The following is a 24,046-nucleotide window of genomic DNA, read 5'->3' as shown; positions in this document are numbered from 1 at the left end:
GATATCCAAGGTTAATTACACTGTTTTCATGATCTTATCTCTATTTCTGACACTGCAGGCTCTTCATTTTGAATAGCATCTACTCTTTCAGAGTACAGCATTTCTCAAAAAAAAGCAACCTCATACCTGTCATCCTCAGAGCATACTTGTACTTAATCAGTTTATTTGCTGGAAGGATTTGCACGTTTTTGTAGCTATTAGCAGAACAGTGGAAGCACAAACTGGGTTCTAGCATAGCTCACTCAATAACAGGATCATTATCCAGTTTAAAAATTCAGGGGCAAAGTTTGCCCTTAATTATACTTCTGTAGCTCCAGGGACCATAACAGTTTGCAGAGGGATTTCATTTTGAGCCAACATGACAGCTACAGGAACTTTGTGTCTTACTACTTGTGGAATCTTTGCAACTGAGTTTTGCAACTGAATCTTTGCAACTCCAGGGAAATAACTTTGCATTATGATTAGCTGAGTCAGCAAGACTGTCAGGCAAAAAAATCTTAAGGCAAACTTTGTGAAGTGCTCCATCCGACAAAAGGATTATTAGTCTTACCTCCGCTGTCTGTCTAACCACTATGGACCGTCAATCCAACAGGTTTTAGAATCAAATTCCGTGGTTTCTAATTGTTATAAACTTCTTATTAGAACATATGAAATTTTGGCAGTAGCAATTTGCTCTCTTTTAAAGACATGATGTGAAGTCTTCTAAGTTAATATGTCACATGCAAAAGTTTCAACATGGAAAGCCTTTGAAAATAGCTCTTCCATTGTCCACAAACCCCATTATTTTTTATTATCTATTCTCAAAAGTTCTGCCATGATTTTCATAGCTGAGCACACAGCAATGCAAGTCCTTCTTTCTACCTGTTTTATTTCCAGCTCCCAAGCTGAGAAATAAAAACAATGGCTCAGATTCTGTATCTATCCCATTTTTCGTGCTGTCAGCCTCCTGTACTAGCTGTGGCATTGTGGTTTGCTTTGGTTTGTTTTGTTTGGTTGGTTTTGGTTTGGGGTTTGGTTTTGTTGTTTTGTTTTTTTTCTGTACACTGGTCTCTATTCTCTTGCCATATACATAGTTCTTTTATTATCCTTATTTGCTATGCAGGTGAGAGACAGTGTTTACATAATGATTTCTGCAGGTATATGTAGTTCTTCTGAAGCCAATCTGGTGATATGCTGTCTCATGAAGATCCCAAAATATTTAAACAGATGTTGAAATAAAATAACCTTTATTCTCCCCTCCCAGTTATGTTTGCATTTTGAGTAACTATTAACAGAAAAGTAAGGCATTATCTGAGTATTCTAGACACAAGTTGTTAGTGCTGTTCATATACCTTGTAAAAGAGAAATCAACACATGGTTAAAGTATGCTTGCTAAGATCACTTTTAAGCTAAAAGATCAGTAAGTTACATTTGTGTCAGAAGAATCTTTTGATATTTCTTCTTGTTGAAACTTCCTTTTTTTTCTTTCTTTCTGCAAAATCATGTTTCCCTGAGTTTAAATATCCTCATAGTATTTTTACTTTCGTGTACATGGGAATCTAGCCAGTTTTTTATTATCTGACTCAAGAAACATAAAAATATAAATGGATCAAAAATGTATAATAAAGAGATAGCAGTAAATTATTAACTAGTGTGGTTATAGACAGTCAAGTTTTGCAGTCACAATGCTCATTTTACCCTGGTTACTGAATTGTATGTGTCCAAATATAACTGTAAATCTTTTAATTGAAAATCACTTCATGAGCAGTTTGATATAGTACTGTTGCCAGAAGTTAAGTTCACCTCATTCTAACACCTGCCTCAGCACTTTTCCCACTGCCATTAAAAAAATCTGCCCTCAGTTCCTGGTAAGGACAGATACACAGTGGAGAAAACTCAGACTTCAGAAAAGCTTAAGTGAAAAAAAAAACAAAACATAAATCTGCTAATAAAGGTGAGTCTACCAAGAATGAAACTTCCTTGTCTGTATGTGCCTTTGAGCAACCTGGGGTAACAGTCCTGAGCAGCTCCGTTCCCATGGGTTTTAAAACCAGCATGTTACAGATGTGGAAACTGTAAACCTATGATTTAAGTGAATATGGAAATAAATTCTAACATAGTTTTCATAAACCAAAGAAGTCTAATTCATCACCAACACCAGGGAATCACAAGAGTTCAATTATCTTTTTCCTAGAAAAATGCAGGGAAACTGGATTTTTGCAAAGAAGTAGAAACAAATGTGTGGGTCCATTAAAGACATTTTTCTGAAGTGCAACTGGCAATTAGGTTTTAAGAAGTATCTTGAATAAGGAAAAAGTTCTTGCATACAAATAATTGTCTCTACAAAAATAGCAAGCTTCTTCCAAAACTGTTTTTCAGTGTTTTGTTTTTGTGGTTCTTTTTACAGGTGTTGCGGCTTTGGATTCCAATGTTTCTGGGAAGATTGGTTTGCGAGCAGTCATATATTATTTAAGCACTACACTCATTGCTGTATTAATAGGTACTCTGTGATAGTGTAACTTTTAAAATCCTCAGCATTGCCTAATTACAATTATACAGCATTGTGACATTACTAGTTTCCCAAAAGAGGATGGGGAGAAGGGACAGAAATGATACATCTTGACACATTTGACACACTTGTTGCCAGATAAAGGAAGGATTAGTCCTGTGGTTTAGAGCTGGGCTGTATTCTTATCTAATGTGAAGCCACAGGCAATTTCACCAAATGCCTCAGCTCAGGGAAGATGAGAAGCTGGCTGCAGAATAAACAGTGACCAGCAGTGGGAAAGCTGTATGAACATCAAAGGCCACCCTTAACTGCTAAGTGCATTTCTTCAATAGCAAACTGGCAGGTGGTGGCTGATTTTCAGTTGCCAGAATGTATAATGTGTGTTACCTGAAAGATGACAGAAAATATTACTTACTTCATCATCTTGTTTCCTTCTAAAAGGTTTTTGTCTCCTCTGTCACTGCCAGGCTCCACTCCTACTTCTCTGCAGTGCATATCTCCCCTCCAGGAAGTTCATTCCCTAAAAGCAACCATGAGATCTCCCATATTTGCTTAAGCAAACGTCTTCAGCCTGCCTTTTAAAATAAGAAACAAAATTAAGCCCTCCTCTGTCAAGCTGTAGTTTGTGGCTTATCTTTTTGTTTTGTTGAGCCTGAGTGAATAAAATGCATACATAGCACTCACTAAAAAGAAGCTTACTGATTTGAAAGTAAAAAATGTGCATTGTGTGTGCCCTATCTGTAAAGCAAAGTGATATTTAACTATAGAAGGAGAATCACATACAGATGTGTAAGGTGAGAATAATTTCTAGAGGTTGCTTCACTGAGAATAGTGTATCACTTTTAGGCTGTCTCATCTGTGTGGAAATTTTCTGTGAATACATAGCTTGGAAAATTAATAAAGAAAAAGATATATATATACACACATATACACACACATATATATATACATATAACTAGACTATCTTTAATATATATCTAACTTTGAAATTGTCCCTACCATCAGAGAGGGGTTAAACAAGACAATCTACAGAGGTCCCTGCTGTCCTGTGATACTATGGTATTGTTTCATTGTGCAGTTACATAAATTCAATTCTGCTTTTATTCATAGCTGTCATTTAGTAGTTTTATTTGCTTTAAGTTTGTTTAGATTTTGGGAGATAACAAAACCAAAACCAGATAACCCCAAAAACATAAAACGAAAAACAACCCCAAAATCCTGTACATTTGGAAAGGCCTAGTATTTCATGTAGTAGTAAAAATGCTGGAAATGAAGCCACTAAAGTAAATGCAAAATTGGTTGTATATTTCAGTATTCACAAAGTCAAAGCTAGTATTTCCTGTCTATAGTTTTTTATTTCAGTCTGTTTCTGAAGCCCTTGTGTAGCGTTATTGATAATTAACTTTATCCTGTTGTACTTTAGAATCACAGGACAACACAGTTGTATTCATATCTGAAAGACAGTAGCAAGAAGGGGAAAGCTTAAGGGGAAAGGAAATAGCAATTTGAAATATCACCATGCAAAAGTTGCAGAACAGTTCATCTGAAGCCCAGCTGAAGTAACCTGCTGCCTTGGTGATCAGTACTGATTTAGTACCATACTTATAAAAACAAAGCTAGAGTGCCAAAGTCCAGTGGCAATGCCTCCTGTGTTGGGGGAACCCACACAATTAAGGGCACCACCTGTAGACTTAATTCTTAACAGCTCTGCATAAGCACTCTGGGAAAGCATTTGGTGAGTTTAGCTCATGAAGGATGTAGCTACACAGCTTACACTGAGGCAGGATGAACCAATGCTTCTGCTCTGCACAGAACTCTTCCTCTGGTTCTCCTTCTGCAGGGATTGTCTTGGTTGTAACCATTAAGCCTGGAGCGTCTCAAACAGCAGAAGAGATTGACAGAGTGGGCAGTACCCCTGAAGTCACTACTGCTGATGCCATGCTGGATCTGATCAGGTGAAATTTTATTTTTTAGTTTACATAGTCATTGCAGAAATCCAAATACAAATAAAGTTGTGATGTGTTGTACAATAAAAATACTTTCTAATGTAATTTAGATGAGTAAGGAGAGAATAACTGGTATTCCAACATTGTAGAGTATGCAAAGTAGTTTGTTAAAAAATCTCCCTTTACGCCATAGACTTTAGTTAATAAACCAATGACAACAAAAACTCCCTCCACAGGAAAGTGAGATGCAAGATTTACCTATTATGAATAAAATATCCAGAAAGGATTGAATGGTTGGTGGGTTGCTGACTGACAGGTTCTGTGCCATCCTGTCTAGACGGCCACTTGAAACTGCAGTGTTACGTTTCCCCTCCTCAAGGTGTGATGCAGAGTAACAGATGCAGTATGCAAAGGTTTCTTAGGGTTGCACAGTCAACAGGTTTGCTCTGCCACCGGTATCTAATGCTGCCTTAAAATGAGTCTTCCCCCAACAGCATGCTGGAAAATGGGTAGATAGTTGAAGTGATTAAAAGAAAACCCCTACTAAAGTCTCATGCAGACTTGAGTAGGTTTTCAGAGCTACTGTGTTTAAGGAATTAGAAAAAAAAGTCACAAAAAAGGACTGCAGTTCTGGTAGTGGTGAAGTAGTTTCCTCAGAAATGTTTCTGTGCATTTTTTTTTTTTTTGCCAGCTGCAGTTGGTCACTGTTCTGTGTCACTATTCCTGCCCACTATTTTCTGTTCTTAGAATTTTTACTTAATCTAACATGTAAGAATGAGCTGACACATATCTAAAATTGGCTTTCTCATCACATTTTATTTCAGGAAATGTGACTGGCATTTGCAGATTAAACTCTAGACACAGTATTCTTTGATACTTATGAAATATACACACACATATGCGTACATGTATATATCTGCTTTGAAAAGGTCAGTGTTCTATTTAATAGCAAACGTCTGCTGTCATCTGGGGCATTTCTACTCTAGCACAGATCAAGTTAGACCTCTTTGAGAATAACACAATTTCTCTGAGGTTTGTATGTAAGACAATTAATTAACAGTACTCAACCCCCTCATCCCTGTATTCAACAATCCAGAGTTCTTCCTAGCATCTGTCTCCTCCTGCCTGTGCATGACTAGAATGGAAACTCCTTGGGTGGCTTATCTCCTTCCTCATTGTCACTTGTCCAGGAATCAAAGAGAGGAACTGTGCAATCAGCTGCATTATCACACCAGTCTGTTACCAATAGCTTCCACATGAATATTTACACTCATACTTGTAAGGCTGATGTAGTTCCATGCAAAAAAATTAAAATCTTCCTATAGTAAGAAGTGATGTGAATTGTAATTCAGGGTAGTTTGGGGTTTTGCTACAGTTACAGCTCAACTTCCTGTCACAAATGTAAGACTGTAAATTAGGAGTTTGAGATCTGAAATTCTATTTTAAAGGAATTAAATAGTTAGTTTTCTTACTTATTAGTCAGATTTAAAAGGAAAATCCAGACAGTCTTGTAAAGGTTAAGGAAATTGACAATTTACAATTGACATTGTAAAAACTATTCTTGCCTTTGAAAAAGTTTTACTTTAAAAACTTGAAAAAAAAGGCAGGAGTTTGGGAAAGATCTGGAAGGGAGGTAAGTTTTGTTTCAATATATAAAGGGCCTTTTTCTGCACTAGTCTGGGTATTCAGTAAATACCTAATAATGCTTTTGTCTGCAGTTGTTTTAATCTGACATTGGTGGTTGAACAGGAGGCATATGTGCACTGCTTCTGATCTGATTTCCTAATTTCCAAGTATTTCAATGTGCTAAAATTGTTGTATACTCTGGAATAACACATGGGAATCTTCCATCAGCCAAGATTAATTTCTGAATTCAAAACTACAGTAGAACACACCAAATACATGATTCTACCAGCACAGTGTTTATAACAGGGTTTGGGGTTTCTTTGGCTTATATTTGACAAATCCTATAAAAATGGGTCTGTCCTGCATTCTTCATGTAAATCACAGAGATGATGCAGCAGGAGCAAAAAACACTGTGTTTGGTAGCTTACCAAAAGAAATGTCAAAGCCTGATAAATAAGTCCAAAAAACCAACAGTAGACAAACAATCATCTGATCATAAGGAGTCCTGAACGCTTAATTTCTTTGGACTTTATACACAATGATGCTACAAAATACACAGTTTTCTGAATGAAGGAATACAATCTGATCTAGTTTTCAAGCAGCAGGCTTTATAATTTCATTTATAGAAAAAAAAGTTCTTAGTTCTTATAAAAGACATACAGCATTATCTATGCTATAATGTTGAAATATGTCTACTTTTTTAACAGGAACATGTTCCCAGAAAACCTTGTCCAGGCCTGTTTTCAACAGGTAAGTCTGAACCTTCCTACAAATTATTCTTTTATATCCCCCTAAACGATGTCAGGTAAGAATTATTTCTGAGAAGCCCAAGAGTATCTTAATCTCCCATCAAAAGACTTTTCTTTAAGACATCTTGGTTTCATTTCCATTATGAGAAACACTGTTATTGGCTATTAAGTCCTAGATAATCTTGCAAAAAGACACTGTTTAGGAGCTGTGTGCAGAAACCAAGCAGTATATAAGACAAGATTTTTCCTTTTGGGATAGGCAGAGTTAGAAGAACCACGTAATGATGATCTATTTCCGTGTTACTAAGTGAAGTCAGTGTGCTACAATTTTAAAATAGCATCACTTACCTTATGGTTTCTAACCACTGGGACTCTCTGCAGATTAGGTCAAATCTTAATACTTGTTGATACATAAATTATGTATCAACATAAGAATCATCTAGACTTGAAAAACAGATAAATTAATACAAATCACTCAGTCTTCAGAGAAAGCAGATGATGACGGAAGTGTCTCTGGCCACCAGGGGGTCTGGCTCTTGCTGTTCAGCAGCAGCTCCCGTCTAGGTTCCCCCTTAGGACTTGTATCCTGTTTGATTTTATGGACAGTTCTCTGGGTGCTATTATACTTCCATGTGCTGTGGTGGGATCATGAACAGTACCGGGTTGGCCGAGTGCCTGGGACCTTCCAGGCTGCTAAGGAGGGAAGTAGTCAGCCTGGTGCCCAATAACATTTAAGCTTTTAGGGAGGGGTAGAAGAAATCTGTTTAATCCATCTGCATAGTGCACAGGACCTTCAGGGTCTGATAATGAGCAGAAAGGGGGCCAATAAGGGACCAGCTTGGCCACAGAAAATTACTTATTGAATGGCATTAGTTACATTAACTACATTACCAGGACTCTGGTATCAAGTGAATCTGCTCTGCCTCTCCTGGGGTGGCTGTCAGCAATTCTCTCCAAGCTGTTTGTCACAGCAGAAAGTGTCCTTGCCATTGTCCAGAGGTGTATTATCCCCTCAAGACTGCACCAGATCTGCAGAACATCCGAGGGCCTGGGGAGCAGAATTCATGGCGTATTTTCTGTGAATCACTTGTTTGATCTACAGCATCTGAAGTACGGAACTGTGATGGCTCATGTGAATGGGGAAATAAAGAGTTTGTCTATGTTTGCTGTCTTCAAGTCAGATTGGTTAATTTTCCCCTTATTTTAACTGGACAAAGGCTACGCCTTTTTAAGTTTCCATGTGTTTCTAAATAAGCTCTTCTTCTTTTTACAAAACTTTTCCAGTATAAAACCAAACGTCAAAAAGTGGAAGCTAAAATTGGCATGGATAAAAATAGCTCTGCAGTTACAAAAGAACCTGGTGCAAAGGTACGACCTTTATTGTATTTCTTCACAATGTATGAAGTGAGGAGAAAGAACATGAAAGAAATTTTGTTTATTTGATGCGATTAGTGTTTGAGAAAAGTCAGGAAATGGTACATAGATAGGTTTTAGCAAGGGCACAAAACATAATAAGTAAATGCTAGAGGTGGGTATGAGGGTCTTCAAGTAGGTTTAAGAGCACCGGAGGACTCAATTGGTAATTAAACAGTCCAAAAACAATAGATGATGTCATAAAAAAAATCAATTCATGTGCTTCATTAAATGTATATGCTAATAATTTTTTCATTTTGCTGAGAAACTGAAGAAAAGTCACTGTGAAAAGGCTGCGTATATAGCAGCATGACATGTTTCAGCAGCAATGAGATAACTGTAAGCACTGCAGAAAAAAGGAATGAGTTGGGTTTTTTTTTAATGGAAAGCAAAACAATAGAAGGCATTTGTTAATTGTTTGTTACTCTGCTGTAAGGAGACAAAAGTGAAGAGGTGGCTTAGCAAGACTCTGATTGAAGTTGTGGAAAGCTTATGGGTGTTAATGGTTTATAAAGCCTAGAATTACTTTGAAGGAGAGTGATAAAGGAATTCAGTAGAATATGAACACAGAGCTATGAACAGTACCAAATCAATATGCATGTGATTATACTGCTTCCAAATTCCATCTCGTTGTGAGTGCATGGGAACATGAGCTAATTAAAAAAGATTAATTAAATCCTGAAGCACGATGTAGTGAAGAATTGTACCCTTTCCTTCATATGTTCATACCTGAGAACAGATAAATGTATGACTACCTACCTATTTAGTATGATGTTTGTGGTATGTGCATCCAGTTCTGCTACAAAATATGCAGTTTCACTGGTTTCAGCTTAACAATAGATTTTAAACTTGGGGCGAAACTGGACACCATTGTCTCGGTTCTTATGTAATGAACTATTTATCTTAAATCCAGACACAGCCCCTCGAGTTGTTTAAAAATAGCCACAAGCATTCTACATCAGTTGTGTTTTGTCCTCCACAGTAGGGAGCGGGTCTTGAGTATATTGAAGGCATGACTGTGGATACCCAGACCTTGCCATACTTTGTGTCAGAAGTCTATAGAAAGGGCAATATAAATTATGGGGTGTTTTGTAGCCTGCTTGTGTTTGTTCAGATCCTTGCATAGCTTTAAAATACAAAGCTTTCAAAGACAATTTAGTTCTGCCTTCATTCCTGAACTTGCCCATTTGGCACTAGCAGTAGGGGAATAGGGTGACTGGGGAAGAGCTCTTGTGTCTTCTCAAAGGAAAATCTAAGTATATTTTCATTTTAGTACTCTTCAAAGTAAATTCATTGTTGTCAGATAGTAACTTCTTTCTCTTTAATCTTATCTCTAGAACAAAACCCAAGAATACAAAATTGTGGGCGCATACTCTGGTGGCATCAATGTGCTGGGGTTGATAGTCTTTTGTCTTGTTTTTGGAGTGATTATTGGCGAAATGGGAGAGAAAGGACAAGTGCTGTTCGATTTTTTCAATGCCCTGAATGAAGCTACAATGAGAATAGTTCAGATAATTATGTGGTAAGTCCAAGGACATATTAACATTTTCTAACAACTTCTTTAAGTGGTTTTTTTCATTGAAGAGGTTGGAGTGGACTCATACTTAATGTTTGCTTTTGTACAGTGCTTTGCAGAATACAGCTTTAAAAGAAGGGCTGGTTAGAAGTTTGCTTTCTACAGAACTTGATCCTTTTGAGGAAACTGGAGACATAGCTTCTACTTACTGTATACTAAGGAAGAAGTCCTATTGATGCACAAGAAACCTGACTATTTCACACATTCTTGCTAGAGGTTTATAGCAAACCAGTGCAGCTGCACTAGTGATGTGCCCCATGTGCCCCTCTCAGTCTTTTAACACTATTCCCTTGCAGCAAAATACAGTGTAACATAATTGACCTTCTGCATATGGGTTTTGTGAGGTACCATTCACACAGTATTCACTCAATATTCTCAGACAGGAAAAAAAAAAAGTCACACTGTCATCTGATAGTGTTTGATTGGACTTTACAGCAACTCACAGAGGTTTTCTCCACACAGATCACAATCACAGTACTAGGACTAAAGCACACACAATCCTTTCCAGGATTTGATCCTACATGTGAAGTCTCTTGTGCCATTGCTGCAATATTCTCTCTGCTCATGTCGACCTCCTTCACACAAGCAGTAGCTTATCAGATCTGATTATTCCATGGATTATTATTTTTCCATATCAGCACACTGAGATGCCTGTGAAGCAGTAAACCTGTCTAGAGTTGCTGCTTTTAAAGAAAGTTAACTTAGTTTCTGCAAGTTGTCCTGTGCTGGACAGCTCGTTCAATCCCCAGCTGAGTTACAGCCCCATGAAATAGTCTGCCTCACTCTGGCAGGAAATCTCCACTAACAAGACCCAAGAGTTAGCACATGCCACAAATACAGGCTCTTACCCATAAACTGACTGTCCAATGGCTTGCACATGCCTGTGTTCCTACAGATGTGGGAGCTGTTGCCTTGACTAAGGCACAGTTTGATGCTGGCAGTGTGAGGAATTAGTTCTGCTTTCACCAAGTTCAGGGCTCTGAAGGAAGTAGGAGTCCCTGCTTTACACAGGGACATGGTGTATTTTATTTGTGAGATAGCATACACACATTTATAAAGTAATAATTTGTATTTTAAAATTGATACATTGTGTATATTCACAAATTGATAAATTAAGTTATATTACTCAAAGTTCTGAAGTGACAGCTTGTCTCTGTGACAGCCTGCTCTTTGGTACCAAAAGGAATGCAGTGGAGCTGGTGCTAGCATAAGTCCTGTTTTTTACCTTGAATTTTCTGTAGGCAGTAACCTTTGCAGCTGTTCAAGGCTGTAAGGCATGGCCTTCTGCAAGTTCACTTAGGGATGGGGACCCTTCCAAGTGACACACTGATGACTGCACTATCCCAACATAATAAGATCACTCTTATTCTGTGCAAGTGACCTGCACATTAGCCCCCAGTGTTGCAGGCAGCTGCTGTAAGCACAGCATCCCATCTGGTTCTGCAATCTGTGTGATTGCAATGCACAGATAATGGTCTCAGCCCTGCAAACTTCTACCTCCAAGTAAGCTTATGGCTATGCTTAAACATATGCTGCAGTAGGGCAAAGCCCACACATCTTCCCAACTTCTGTGTATTCAGTGACACCAGGTCATACTGTACTTGTTAGACAATGCATAGAGTTACATTTACTCTCATTTTCTAATATTTTTTCATCACCTCTGTTGTAGTCTTGCTGCAACTGAATGAAGTCTGTTGTATAATAGAATATAAAAAAATCTTCAGTGTGTAATAGAATATAAAAAAGAAGTCTTACCTGTTGTAAAAAGTTTTACTGTGTGAGAAATTACCCTGTGTTGAGCTTGTAATCTTAGAATGTACTTTAAATTGCTTTATTTTTGCTTCGTAGGTATATGCCAATTGGTATCGTGTTTTTAATTGCTGGAAAGATAATAGAAGTTGAGAACTGGGAAATCTTTCGTAAGCTGGGTCTTTATATGGCTACAGTACTGAGTGGGTATGTCATTTGTTGAAGATGAAATTAAATGTGTGCAGTTTTTAGAGCTCAGTTGATTACAACTCAGTTATCCACAACATTCAGCCTCTTCTAGGTCAGAGACAAAAATTCCTGTCAGTAAAAATTATGTGAGGGTGTGTGAAGACATTTTGAATGCACACTTTTCTGAATGCATGTTTTGTTTTAAAAAGTCACTGTCTTGCATTCTAAAAAAAACCAGCCACACACACAAAAAAAACCCAAACAAAAAACACAACAAGAAAAGAAGCAAGGGTAGTTAGTGTGTTCATTGTTTCATATTCTCAGCTTGGTGCTGAAACAGATAATACTGTATTTCTGAGTGAAGTAATGTTTCTGTTAGATACTAGAAGAATTTACAGAAGGGTGAGGTTGTGAGTTATGGCTTATGGGATGTTGCCAGCCTATTGAAAATACACAAAAACCTGGCTTCAGTTGGAAACCTCCCTGTGGGACTTCTGGGCCCAAGATGTACCAGCAGAGGCCCACCTCCACTGTCCAATACAAATGCATAGTAAGTGCAATGCACGAGAAATGGTACCAATGAGGAAACTGACCTCTTCCCACCTCAGTGCAGAGCAGGCAGCTGACATCAAGAGAAGCCCTGGGGACTGCACTGTTCAGTTACTCCTTCCAGGCAAAGGTAGCTGGTAGCAAAAGCAGCAGTTACTCTCTGAGTAACTTAGCCAAGCATCAGAACTTTTTTCCTATGATTTTTCTAGGCCCTTGGTGGCATAGAATAGTCTGGGATGGAGGCGGTTACACTGCACACTGTGGAGCCTTGCAGGCTCCTGCAAGTGATACATGTTGTAAGACCAGATCATGAGCTCTCTCTGAAGACTATCCTACAAAGAACCCTTTTGATAGATAAATGGATATTACAGTCCCAGTAATTTAAATGCATTTAAATTTATATTTCCAATTCAGTGAAGCGTAACTTCTAGGCTGTCCTGGTTCATTGCCTTAGCATCCACTCCTACAATTTCTTCAGTATATTAAGGATTTATTTATGTTTTGTTTAGAGGCTGGATCCAAAGTTGTTGAAGAGCTTCTTTCCCCTCACTTAGTTCATATTCATGCTATTCTTCAAATGACATTAACACACACTTTCTGAGAACCAAGCAGAGAGAAGGGCGATATATTAGTCTTAAATGCAAACTTCTCTATATATAGTGTAAAAGGATCTCCCTTTTTTTTTTTTTTACATTAATTTTTGCTAGACAATCATATGAATTTAAAAGTTGTTGTTTGGCTTTATGCATAAGCTAGTATGTTTGGACTAGCTGTTCAAAAATCATTTTAGGTACAATTACTTTCTAAGCCCTGATGGCTGCTAGGGTAGATCTCTGAAGCATTTCTGTCTCATACAGAACAGTGTGCAGTGTGTGATGCTTCAGGTGTTGTGGAGAACACCTAACAGCAGCAGCACATGTCTGAAAACTGACCATCAGGGCATGTTGTTATCAGATCACGGGAGCAAAGATGACAATGTATACGCAAGGCTATAGGCTTCACAGAAGAGTTGCTTGTTCTACATTTTCCAGCCTGCAAGAATATCCTTTTTTCCCCCCACCTCTTGGCAAACAAGAGTAGTTGTACTCTTTCTTAAACACAGCTGTACCCACCATCTTTCTGGTTTTCATCCTTATTTTCTTGACCACCTCTGTTTGCAGTGTGTTCTGTTCATCAGTGTCTTGTGTATCTATATCTGTCTATCATCCTCCATGTAATACTGATCCTGAGAATTAGAGTTTGTATGTCTTGTACTCCCTGTCAAAAAGAATGTGCAAGAGCATGAGGGCTGGTGTCTTATCCTCCTCTTCCTTTCCTTTAACTTTCCTCTCCAGCTTTTCTTCTAGCTCACCTTCTACCCAGATTTATTATTCATGACCTTTCACTTTCTCGGCCCTAACAGCTCTTGCCCACTGTTAGCTGCAACATAGTATAGAATCATAGAATATGCTGAGTTGGTTGGGGCCCATCAGGATTGAGTCCAACTCCTTTCCCTGTGTAGGGCACTTCAAGAATTAGACCATGTGCCTGAGAGCATCATCCAAACTTGAACTCAGGCAGGCTTGGCACTGTGACCATTTACATGCGGAGCTTGTTCCATTGCTCAGCCACCCTCTGGGTGAAAAACCTTTTCCTGTTATCTAACTTAAACCTACACTGATTCAGCTTTGTGCCATTTCCCTGAGTCCTGTCACTGGTCACAGGAGTGAGGAGATCAGGACCTGCCCCATCTCTTCCCCTTGTGAGGAAGCCATAGACTGCAATGAGGTCACCCCTCAACTTCCTCTTCTCCAAGCTGGACAATCCAAGTGACCTCAGCGATTCCTCATATGTCATCCCTTTCAGACTCTTCACCATCCTTGTGGCTCTCCTTTGGACACTCTCCAATTGCTTGATGTCCTTTTATGTTGTGGTGCCCAAAACTGCACACAGTACTCAAGGTGAGGCCGCACCAGTGCAGAGTAGACTGGGGCAATCACCTTCCTCAGTTGGCTGGCAATGTTGTGCTTAATACACCCCAGGACACATTGGCCCTCCTGGCTGCCAGGGCACACTGCTGGCTCATATTCAGTTTGCTATCAGCCAGGAACCCCAGGTCCCTTTCTGTCACACTGCTCTCCAGCCACTCGCTCCCTAGTCTACTTATTACCAGGGTTGCCCCATCCCAGATGCAGAATCCAGCACTTGCCCTTGTTAAGCTTCATGCCCAGCTCCCTGACCAGTCAAGGTCTTTCTGCAAGGCCTGCCTCCCAGCTTTGCATCCTCAGCAAGCTTGCCTAGAGTCCTGCATCCAAGGAATTGATGAAGATGCAGGGCCTAGGATGGAGCCCTGTGGGACCCCACCAGCGACTGGTCACCAGCCTGATGTTACCCCATTCACTGTCACTCTTTGTGCTTGACCTATAAGCCAGTTGTTCAGCTATTGTATGGTACACCTATCCAGCTGTATGTTGGACTTTGTCCAGAAGGATACTGTCAAAGACAGTATGAAAAGCTTTGCTGAAGGATTACATCTGCTGGCTTCTCTTGATCAACTAGGTGGGTTACCTTGTCATAAAAGGAATATAAGTTTGACAAGCAGGACTTGCCCCTTATGAAGCCATGTGGGGTGTGACCGATGACTGTGTTGTCCTCCAGGTGTTTTCCAATACCTCCCAGAATAATCCTTTCCATAATTTCACCAGGCACTGAAGTTAGACTGACTGGCCTGTAGTTTCCAGAGTCTTCCTTCTTGCCCTTTATTAATATTGGAAAAACATTATCCAGTTTCCTGTCAACTGGGATCTCTCCAGATTCCCAGTACCTCCCAAAAATCATAGAGAGAGGCCCAGTGATGAAATCAGCCAGCTCTTTGAGGATTCTCAGATGAATCCTGTCAGGCCCCATGGACTTCTAGGGATCTAACTGTAGCAGCACATCGCACACAAATTCAGGGTCAGCTAAGAGTTGATCCCTGTTGCAGTCATGGTACTCCAGTTCTGGGTGTTGAGGCCCCCCTTGGTCCATCATCAGTGTTGAAGACAGAGGCAAAGAATGTATTAAATACCTTGGTTTTATCTCAGTCTGTCTCAGTCTTTATGGCTCATTCAGATTACCATGAGGGAACAGACTTCCCACAGTGTCTCTGCTCCAGTTAGCCACTAAATACCTTCAGCCTCTCACATTTAATGGGGGCAGTGTCAGGATGAGTATGGTAGCAGTCACAGAGGAGGAAAATCAAAGCAGGAGGTAAAAAAAAAAAAAAAAAAAAAGCTGCAGCAAGCAGACTTCTCTTCAGTTGTTGATTATGATTTTTAGTATAAAAATCTCTGCTGCTTACTATGAGTTGCATTTTATGCATGAAAATAAGTATTACTTTAAATTTGTTTCATGAAAATCAATAGTAGCAAAGCGGATATGCGCAATACTTTATTTTGGATAATGACATGTTCTTGCTGCCACTAGAAAAAGTGCATATCTAAATTCTTTTAAATAACTATTTGGAAGCCAGTATGCTTTGAGATGTAGACATATTTGAAATGTTTACTCTCATCAACATTTTGTTAAAGACACCCAGTGATACTATACCATTTAATATTTTTCCTATGTGTTCTGCAGAATTCAGTTTGTTCTCAGGCGCTGTTGTATAAATTGTTAGTTTTCTTTCTAAAATTCTTTACAAAATTTTTTCAATATATGTTGCATATGGTTACTTACATTCCACTAAATAAATAATTTGTTCACATACAGAGTGGCTGTTGCTTTTAAAAAGACTATTTTTCCAGGGAGACAAACAGTGGTGCTGTTGTGAATTTCTCTACTGTGGCTACTGCTCTCTTAATTGCCTATTTTTGGCTGAACAAATGGTACCATGATTTATCCCTATCAGCTGCTTTGAAATTATAAAGCACTATTACAACACAGTAACATTTGCAGGAACATCTTGTGAGGACAGAATGAAAATCCCAAGGTCATATATGACAACAGTTCTGAGCTTCATGTTCCCAGGCTATGATAATTTCTTTTCACAAGAAGCTGATGCTGCTATAATTGCTTGTGACTTTGGAACATAGGACATATTTCACAGACCCTTCACATGTATTTCTTTTCAAATATACTTACAGCGGGCTGTTAACCTCTAATCTTAATGCCTGCAAAGCTCTACATTCATATGCATGCAGGAGTAATTCACAATGTTCAAAATTAATGCACAAGTTGAAGGATTAATTTGTCCCTGAGACCCACCTAAGTATCCAGGAAAATACACCTAAGTAGCTAAAGGCAAGAGGACAATTTGGTATTTTGCATGTCAACACACTTAATTTTAAAAATATTTCAAAAGACAGTATTTCAGCATTTTACAGTATCAAAGATGGTGAGACCACATACATCTCATTTGTACAGTCTGAAATACCCCACTACATTTCAATTGTAGACCCAAGCTTACATAGTTTTCTATAGTTTCTATAGTTTTTCATAGGATCATGTTTGAAGTTTCTGCAGAAAGATGTGCACATCCATGTCTGTGAGTGGGGACCATACTTACCTTTAACTCCAAAATGTGTCCTATAATAAAGGCAGATAAGCTTAAAAAAAAATAAATTAGGTTTTTCTGATTTATCTCTTATCAATTGTAAAGATTTGGCAAGAGGGTGAAGTGTTTTACCATATTTCAAATCAGCGTCTGCATATCATTTTAAATACTAGTTATTGCTTCAGTTTCCTTGTCTTCATCAGTTTAAAATCCGTTCCAATATATAAATTAATCCTTATTCTGCTTTGGAAGGAGAGACAATTAATAATCTCTCCCTTTCAAAAGGAAGTGTAGAAGAGCATCAGTCTGCATTTGTTAGGATGGTATACTCTTTGAATTTTGAATGTGTCACGAACATCACCCATAGTGTTTAAGTGTACTTGAGGACAGAACTAGATAGCTCTAATAATAGTTTTATTAAAAAAAGTCAACAAGATGTATCCACTTTTTTAACTAGTCCATTTTATTTTGCAGACTTGCAATCCATTCCGCTGTAATTCTTCCACTGATCTACTTAATAATAGTAAGGAAAAATCCTTTTCGATTTGCCATGGGGATGGCTCAGGCTCTTCTGACGGCCCTTATGATTTCTTCCAGGTAAAAAAAATAAACTTATTTTCCTTTAAGATCATGAAGTCCAACCATTAACCTAACACACTGCCAAGTCCACCACTAAACCATGTCCATAAGCACCACATTTACATGTTTTTTAATACCTTCAGAGTATTACACCACTTCCCTGGGCAGACTGTTCTAGTGTTTGACAACCCTTTTGGTAATGAAATATTTCCCTAATATTCAATCTAAACCTCCCCTAGCACAATTTGAGGCCATTTCCTCTTATTCTATTGCTTGTTACTTGGGAGAAGAAATCATCACGCACCTCACTCCAACCTCCTTTCAGGTAGTTGTACAGAGCAACAAGGTCTCCCCTCAGCCTCCTTTTCTTAAGGCTAAACAACGCCAATTTCCTCAGAGGCCCCTCCAAAGACTTGTTCTCTAGACAGTTTGTTCTCTTAATCAGCTTGGTTGTGCTTCTCTGGGCTTACTCCAGCACCTCAGTGTCCTTCTAATGAGGGGCCCAGAAATGCACACAGTACTCAACGTGTGGCCTCCCCAGTGCCAAGTACAGGGGCATGATCACCTCTCTCCTCCCGCTGGCCACACTCTTCCTGATGCAGGCCAGGACGGTGTTGGCCTTCTTGGCCACCTGGGCACACTGCTGGCTCATGCTAAGCTGGGCTGTCAAGCAGCACCTCCAGGTCCTTTTCCTCTAGGCAGATTTCCAACCACTCTTTCCCAAGCCTGTAGTGTTGCCTGGGGTTGTTTTGGCCCAAGTGCAGGATGCACTGCTTTGCTGTGTTGAACCTCACACAACTGGCCTCAGCCCATCGATCCAGCCTGTTCAGGTCTCTCTGCAGAGCCTTCCTACCCTTAGGCGCATCAATAGTCCACCCCAACTTGGTGTCATTTGCAGACTTACTGAGGGTTCCCTCATCCAGATCACTGATAAAAGACATTAAAGAGAACTGGCCCCAACACTGAGCCTTGGGGACCACCACATGTGACTGGCCTCCAGCTGGATTTAACTCCATTCACCACAACTATTTGGGCCCAAACACATGGCCAGTTTTTCACCCTGCAAAGCATATGCCTGTCCAAGCCACAAGCAGCCAGTTTCTCCAGGAGAATGTTGTGGGAAACTGTTTTGAAGTCTTTAGTAATGTCTGGGTAGACAACATCCACAGCCTCTCCCTTGTTGACCAGGTGGGTCATCTTATCATAGAAGGAGATGAGGTTGGGCAAGCAGGATCTGCCTTTCTTAAACCCATGCTGACTGGGCCCAATTACCCGCTTGTCCTGTACATGCCATGTGCTGGCATTCAAGGTGCCATATGTTAACTTTCTTAGTAGTAGTTGTATTGTTCGTGCTTTGATTTTACTGTTACTTTGTTACACACCCTAATTTCACCTGGACCATTCTAAATCCCCCGGAGGTATTCCATCATTACTTCTGTGGTACCCAAAGCAGCACTGTGGATTGTGTAGCCTTACATCAAACTAGAGTCTGCCCGTCCCAGGAGGAGACAGTTCTTTGCCATTCAGTTCATTAGGCACGGACTTGCTAGAGTTTAAGCTGTTGCACTGTTTCTGTGACAACACATATCATTATGGTTTTATAATGTAATTTTGACAGTACTAAGATTTTATTGTTTCTTCCCATAATTAGAAGAGATAACTAAAGTTACTTTGTTTTATAAGCCAGTTCTCTCTTTCATGGTCCAGCCTTCCAGCCTGCCTTAGATCTCTGGCTGAGTGTTGGAGCAGCGCAGGCTCTGAGGGGAGGGAAAGACAGGGGAAATGGTATGCTCTTTGTTCTCTGTGTTCACTTTGTGTGTTTGTCTGTGTGCCAGTTCAGCAACTTTGCCTGTCACCTTCCGTTGTGCTGAAGAAAAAAATGGCGTCGACAAAAGAATCACCAGGTTCGTTCTTCCGGTCGGAGCTACCATCAACATGGACGGCACCGCTCTTTACGAAGCAGTAGCAGCTATATTTATTGCACAGCTGAATGACTTAAAACTGGATCTTGGCCAAATAGTTACTATTAGGTAAGACTAAAGCCATCACATGCATTATGTTGGGGTAGCTTATTGTAATGAATATTCATTAGGCTGGGAGGATTGGCTGATGCACCAGAAGTCTCTGCAGCCATTCAGTGAGATTTGGACAGACTGGAGAGCTGGGCAAAGAGGAACCTAATGAGGTTAAACAAGAACAAGTGCAGAGTCCTGCACCTGGGAAGGAACAAAATGCACCAGTACAGGCTGAGAGGTGATCTGCTGGAGAGCAACTCTGCAGAGAAGGACCTTGAAGTCCTGGTAAACAACAAGTTATCCATGGGACAACAATGTGCCCTTGTGGCCAAGAAGGCCAATGGTATCCTGGCGTGCATTAGGAATGTGTCCAGCAGATCGAGGAAGGTTCTCCTCCCCCTCTACTTGGCCCTGGAGAGACCTCCCTTGGAGTACTGTGTCCAGTTTTGGGCTCCCCAGTTCAAGAGGGACAGGGATCTACTTGAAAGAGTCCAATACAGGGTTATGAGGATGATGTAAGGGACTGGAGCACCTGCCTTATGAGGAAAGGCTGAGAGACCTGGGGCTGTTTAGTCTAGAGAGGAGAAGACTGAGAGGGGATCTAATTACTGTCCATAAATACATGAGGGCTGGGCATCAAGAAGGTAGAGACAACTTATTTTTCACTTTTGCCCTGTGATAGCACAAAGACTAGTGGATTCAAACTCGAGCACAGGAAGTTCCACCTCAACATGAGGAAGAACTTTACTGTGAGGGTGACAGAGCACTGGAACAGGCTGCACAGAAAGGTTGTGGAGTCTCCTTCTCTGGAGACTTTCAAGACCTGTCTGGATGCCTTTCTGAGTCATCTGCCCTGGTTCTGGTCCTGGTCTGACAGGGGAGTTGGACTTGGTGATCTTGAGAGGTCCCTTCCTACCTCTAACCTTCTGTGATTCTGTGATTAACTTTGGATACAACGTGGTAAAGTTGAAAGTATCATTCACAGGAAGTAATACAAAACATTCTCGCCTCTTGGTCCAAGGCCCTGCCTGTGTAACCTCACAAGGAGGTGGGATGGGACAGGACATGCAGCTGGTATATAGCATCATTCTGAAAATTGACATTTTTCTTCCTCTGCAAACACTTGCAAACCCAACCTGGCCTCTACCTCTGCTGTATCGAGTTTGCTCATTAGTTACCTGCTGTTGTCCTGCAGTGTAACCATAACCCTATCTGTACATGACTTGTCCCATAAACTTGTCACCACACTATGAGTAAATACTATTCAAGAGGAAAGCTGGAACATTTGGGCTTCTTTCTGACAGTGAAATAAGCCTATTTGTGCCAGGAAATACAGTTTCTGAGAGCAATGTGTATTCTGAATGCCTTTTCTGGGCTTTATTTGGGATCTAGTGTGGCAGCCACAGCAGCCAGCATTGGGGCTGCAGGCGTCCCCCAGGCCGGACTTGTCACCATGGTGATTGTACTGAGCGCTATTGGCCTGCCTGCTGAAGATGTCACTCTCATCATTGCAGTCGACTGGCTTCTGTAAGTTAAGGCACTTGATATTAAATTCTTTGTGGGAGCATGTGGGGCTGAAAAAGAAAGCAACAAAAGCACTTGGGACTGTTGCAGGAATTAGGCAGGTTCTTTTTATAGCCAGCCTTGTTCCTGCACTGCCCTTTCCAGCCAGCAACCTATGTGTTTCTTAGATACGTATATAATAAGTCAGTTTTGAAAGCTATATAGAGAAATGCAAGTCTCCAGGAAACCAGGGCTATTGAATGGATCCAAGAATCAATCCCCTTTCAGTATGAGCATAATTGATCCAAACAAAACAGCTCCCGCCACAAGGATGTTCTCTGTAACAGAGTTCAACAGGTTTCTTTGCTGGGCTCCACGATAATTCCGTTTTCTCCAGGTCTGTTTTTTTTCCCAGTGGGCACTTAGTTTTAAGGATGGTGAAGATCAGTATGAGCCACTTGCTCAGAGCAGATCTAAAGAAGTCAGAGAACAGAACAAGCATACAATGGCTGTTTTTTCAAAGTACTTTCTTAGCCTCTGCAAATTGCAGCTCACAGAGCTCTTAAGCTAGAGGTGGGGTGATTTTTTTTTAATATATATATATAGTTCACAATAGATGTTTTCTTCTATGAATGCCTGCCTCATCGCTTTTGGGACCCATATACACTTTTAGATTTCCCCAAGTCCCATGGAGAGGAGTTCCACAAAATTGTGTGCACAGAAACTTACTTAATTTTGTTTGTTTTACCCTGCAGCCTAAGCATTCAATTACTGCCCTCTAATTCTTTTCAGGGAGTGAAAGAGAAAGAGAACAGTAATTCCCATGTTTCTCACAGTAATAATAATTTTGCGGATCTAGTCTCATCTCCACTTTAAAGGTCCACAGGTGATGTGATTCTGAGGCACAGTAAGAGTACCTGGGAACTACGTGTTCCATCAAGACACAGACAAAGAATTCAAGCTGTTTCTGATTCTAACTGAGAAGTTTTTCAGATTAAGGTGTTTTGCTGTGTAAAGCAAATTAAAGATTAATTTCATGTACCAGGGATCACTGCCAGTGCATTTTGCACCTCAGCAGATGGAATTTGCATCATGATGCCATGTAGATGATTAACATTTCTGCCTTTTGTACTTATTGCTTAAAATGTATTATTTTACAACCTGGTAGTAGTGGCTTATTAACAACCCTCTAGTTAATTCTGAACTTAGGAAGATTTTATAACGTACCCTTGAGAAAGCACTTCATGTTTTTAATTAAGAACAGAAAAATTTTGAGAAGCATTAGGAAATACAAGTTTTCAGTGCTATTGATTTTCTCACTTGTCACACTGATCCTACCAGAATTTTACTTCACCTCTCTCTGTTCCTTTCCCTGCCATATACTTCCTTTCCACATGGAGAACACATGGACACTTTTTAGCACTAGAGTTCAACAGTTTTAGTGGAAGAACATATGAGATGCACTGATTCACTTCAGTATTGTTTTTGCAGTCCCTTTTAATTGTGCAAATACCCACCTCTACATCTCCACACAGACAGAGCAATTTGTTCTGCCACAAAGCCCTTGCAGTGTTGAGTAACTGAAAGTAAAAACAGGGAAGCATGACCTTCCACTGTCTACCTTACTTCCATGCCAGTTTTCAGGCTTGGCTATATTGCATGGTTTTGTTGTTTCTCTGTCAAATAACAGTTGATTTTTAAGGTTTGCAAGACACATTTCTGCTGGGAAAAAAATCAACAGTACAGAGGTATTGTATTCATTTTAGTGACTTTTTTAATACAACTTGGTTCTTCAACCCTTTAACAAGGAGAAGATAACAGAAGGATAGCCTTTCCCATTTCCAGGATTTGGGCCAGAATACTGAAGACAGTGGGCTAGGTGCTAGTCCGGCTGAGGACATGATTGTTAGAAAGACAAAAAGAACAATGCTGACTCTTCGGCTGCACCCCACAGTCTCTTTTCCCAAGAAAAGCAGTTTCATCACAAAGAAAACCAGCTGTGTCATTTACTTCAGGGCCTGAGAAGAGATCCCTATAACATTTTATAAGGCTGTGCACAGCAGTGTAATTACTGCTTTAGCAGACTAGTGATCTGACTTGCAGTTTTACACACACTACACAAAGTAATTTGTCATGAAAGTGACTCCTGATTTCTTCAAATATAAGTTGGGAAAATTCTGTTTCTTGTTCTAGAAGATGTTTGTCTTTTAATTAGAGAATTATCCAAAATCTGCACTGCAAAAAAAAAAAAAAAAATTTAAAAAAATCTGCATTTGCTAGAGTAACTTACTTCTACTGAAGGGGTTTTCAAGGTAACATATGGAGTGGTTTGTCTAACAACATTGTTTTCCATAGGGATCGATTCAGAACAATGGTGAATGTCTTGGGAGATGCCTTTGGTACAGGGATAGTGGAGAAGCTCTCTCAAAATGAGCTGGAGCAGATGGATGCCACAGCTGAAGTCAACATAGTCAGTCCTTTTGCCTTGGAAACAATACTTGGTCACAACGAAGCAGGGACCAAGAAGTCATACGTCAACGGAGGCTTTGCTGTAGATAAGTCTGACACCATATCCTTCACGCAGACATCTCAGTTCTAAAGCCAGTATCTTTACAGGTAAAACAGGAGCACTAAAGGACATGGCCATATATAGTGTCTCAAAAAGCTTAAAGGATAGTTGAGAATACATTACATTTCACATGCATTTAATTTACTACACAGACTCTGATTCTCCTTACCACTCCTGCCCCTCTCCCAGCAGTTTGCACTCTCCACTTCTAGTTCTTGCTGACAGATGAAGAAAAAGGCAGTTGTAAAATACTTTTTTTTTTTTAAAGAACATACACTAATGCTGAGGCTATGAAATGCCTCTTTGCAATCAGCATGCTCATAAATGGGGATCTTAGCTGAGACAGCCAAACATGTTTTACTCAGGAGTAGCACAACATTCCACATCTTAACCACAATACACTGCATCTGTATGAAATCCCTTTTAACATCCTTGCCTTCTAAACAGATTGCACTGTATTTGACACCTACTGTAACTTCATCTTGTGCCAAAATACTCATTTCTGCAGCTGAGGGAATACCACTTGGGTTATTCAGGAAGGAACAGACCTGAAAGGCTTTGTAAAAAGTGTTTTATTGTGTA

General features: G+C 39.9%; 1 protein-coding gene across 1 annotated transcript in view; it reads left to right on the top strand.

Annotated features, from left to right (window-relative positions):
* SLC1A1 (solute carrier family 1 (neuronal/epithelial high affinity glutamate transporter, system Xag), member 1) overlaps nucleotides 1-23,494 on the top strand; it is a 38,061-nt gene extending 14,567 nt beyond the window's left edge. The window contains exons 2-11 of the mRNA XM_010000647.1: nucleotides 2,387-2,479; nucleotides 4,329-4,443; nucleotides 6,768-6,810; nucleotides 8,094-8,177; nucleotides 9,560-9,744; nucleotides 11,647-11,754; nucleotides 17,273-17,395; nucleotides 19,213-19,407; nucleotides 20,785-20,919; nucleotides 23,251-23,494. Of these exons, the coding sequence (XP_009998949.1) occupies nucleotides 2,387-2,479; nucleotides 4,329-4,443; nucleotides 6,768-6,810; nucleotides 8,094-8,177; nucleotides 9,560-9,744; nucleotides 11,647-11,754; nucleotides 17,273-17,395; nucleotides 19,213-19,407; nucleotides 20,785-20,919; nucleotides 23,251-23,494 (1,325 nt within the window). The remainder of the gene's footprint in view (nucleotides 1-2,386; nucleotides 2,480-4,328; nucleotides 4,444-6,767; nucleotides 6,811-8,093; nucleotides 8,178-9,559; nucleotides 9,745-11,646; nucleotides 11,755-17,272; nucleotides 17,396-19,212; nucleotides 19,408-20,784; nucleotides 20,920-23,250) is intronic.
* The last annotated feature ends 552 nt before the right edge of the window (nucleotides 23,495-24,046 follow it).

Source organism: Chaetura pelagica, unplaced genomic scaffold, assembly GCF_000747805.2.
Source record: "Chaetura pelagica isolate M959 unplaced genomic scaffold, ChaPel_1.0 scaffold596, whole genome shotgun sequence".
NCBI lineage: Eukaryota > Metazoa > Chordata > Aves > Apodiformes > Apodidae > Chaetura > Chaetura pelagica.
The sequence above is the reverse complement of the archived record's forward strand: the minus strand, read 5'-3'. Positions and strand labels throughout refer to the sequence as shown.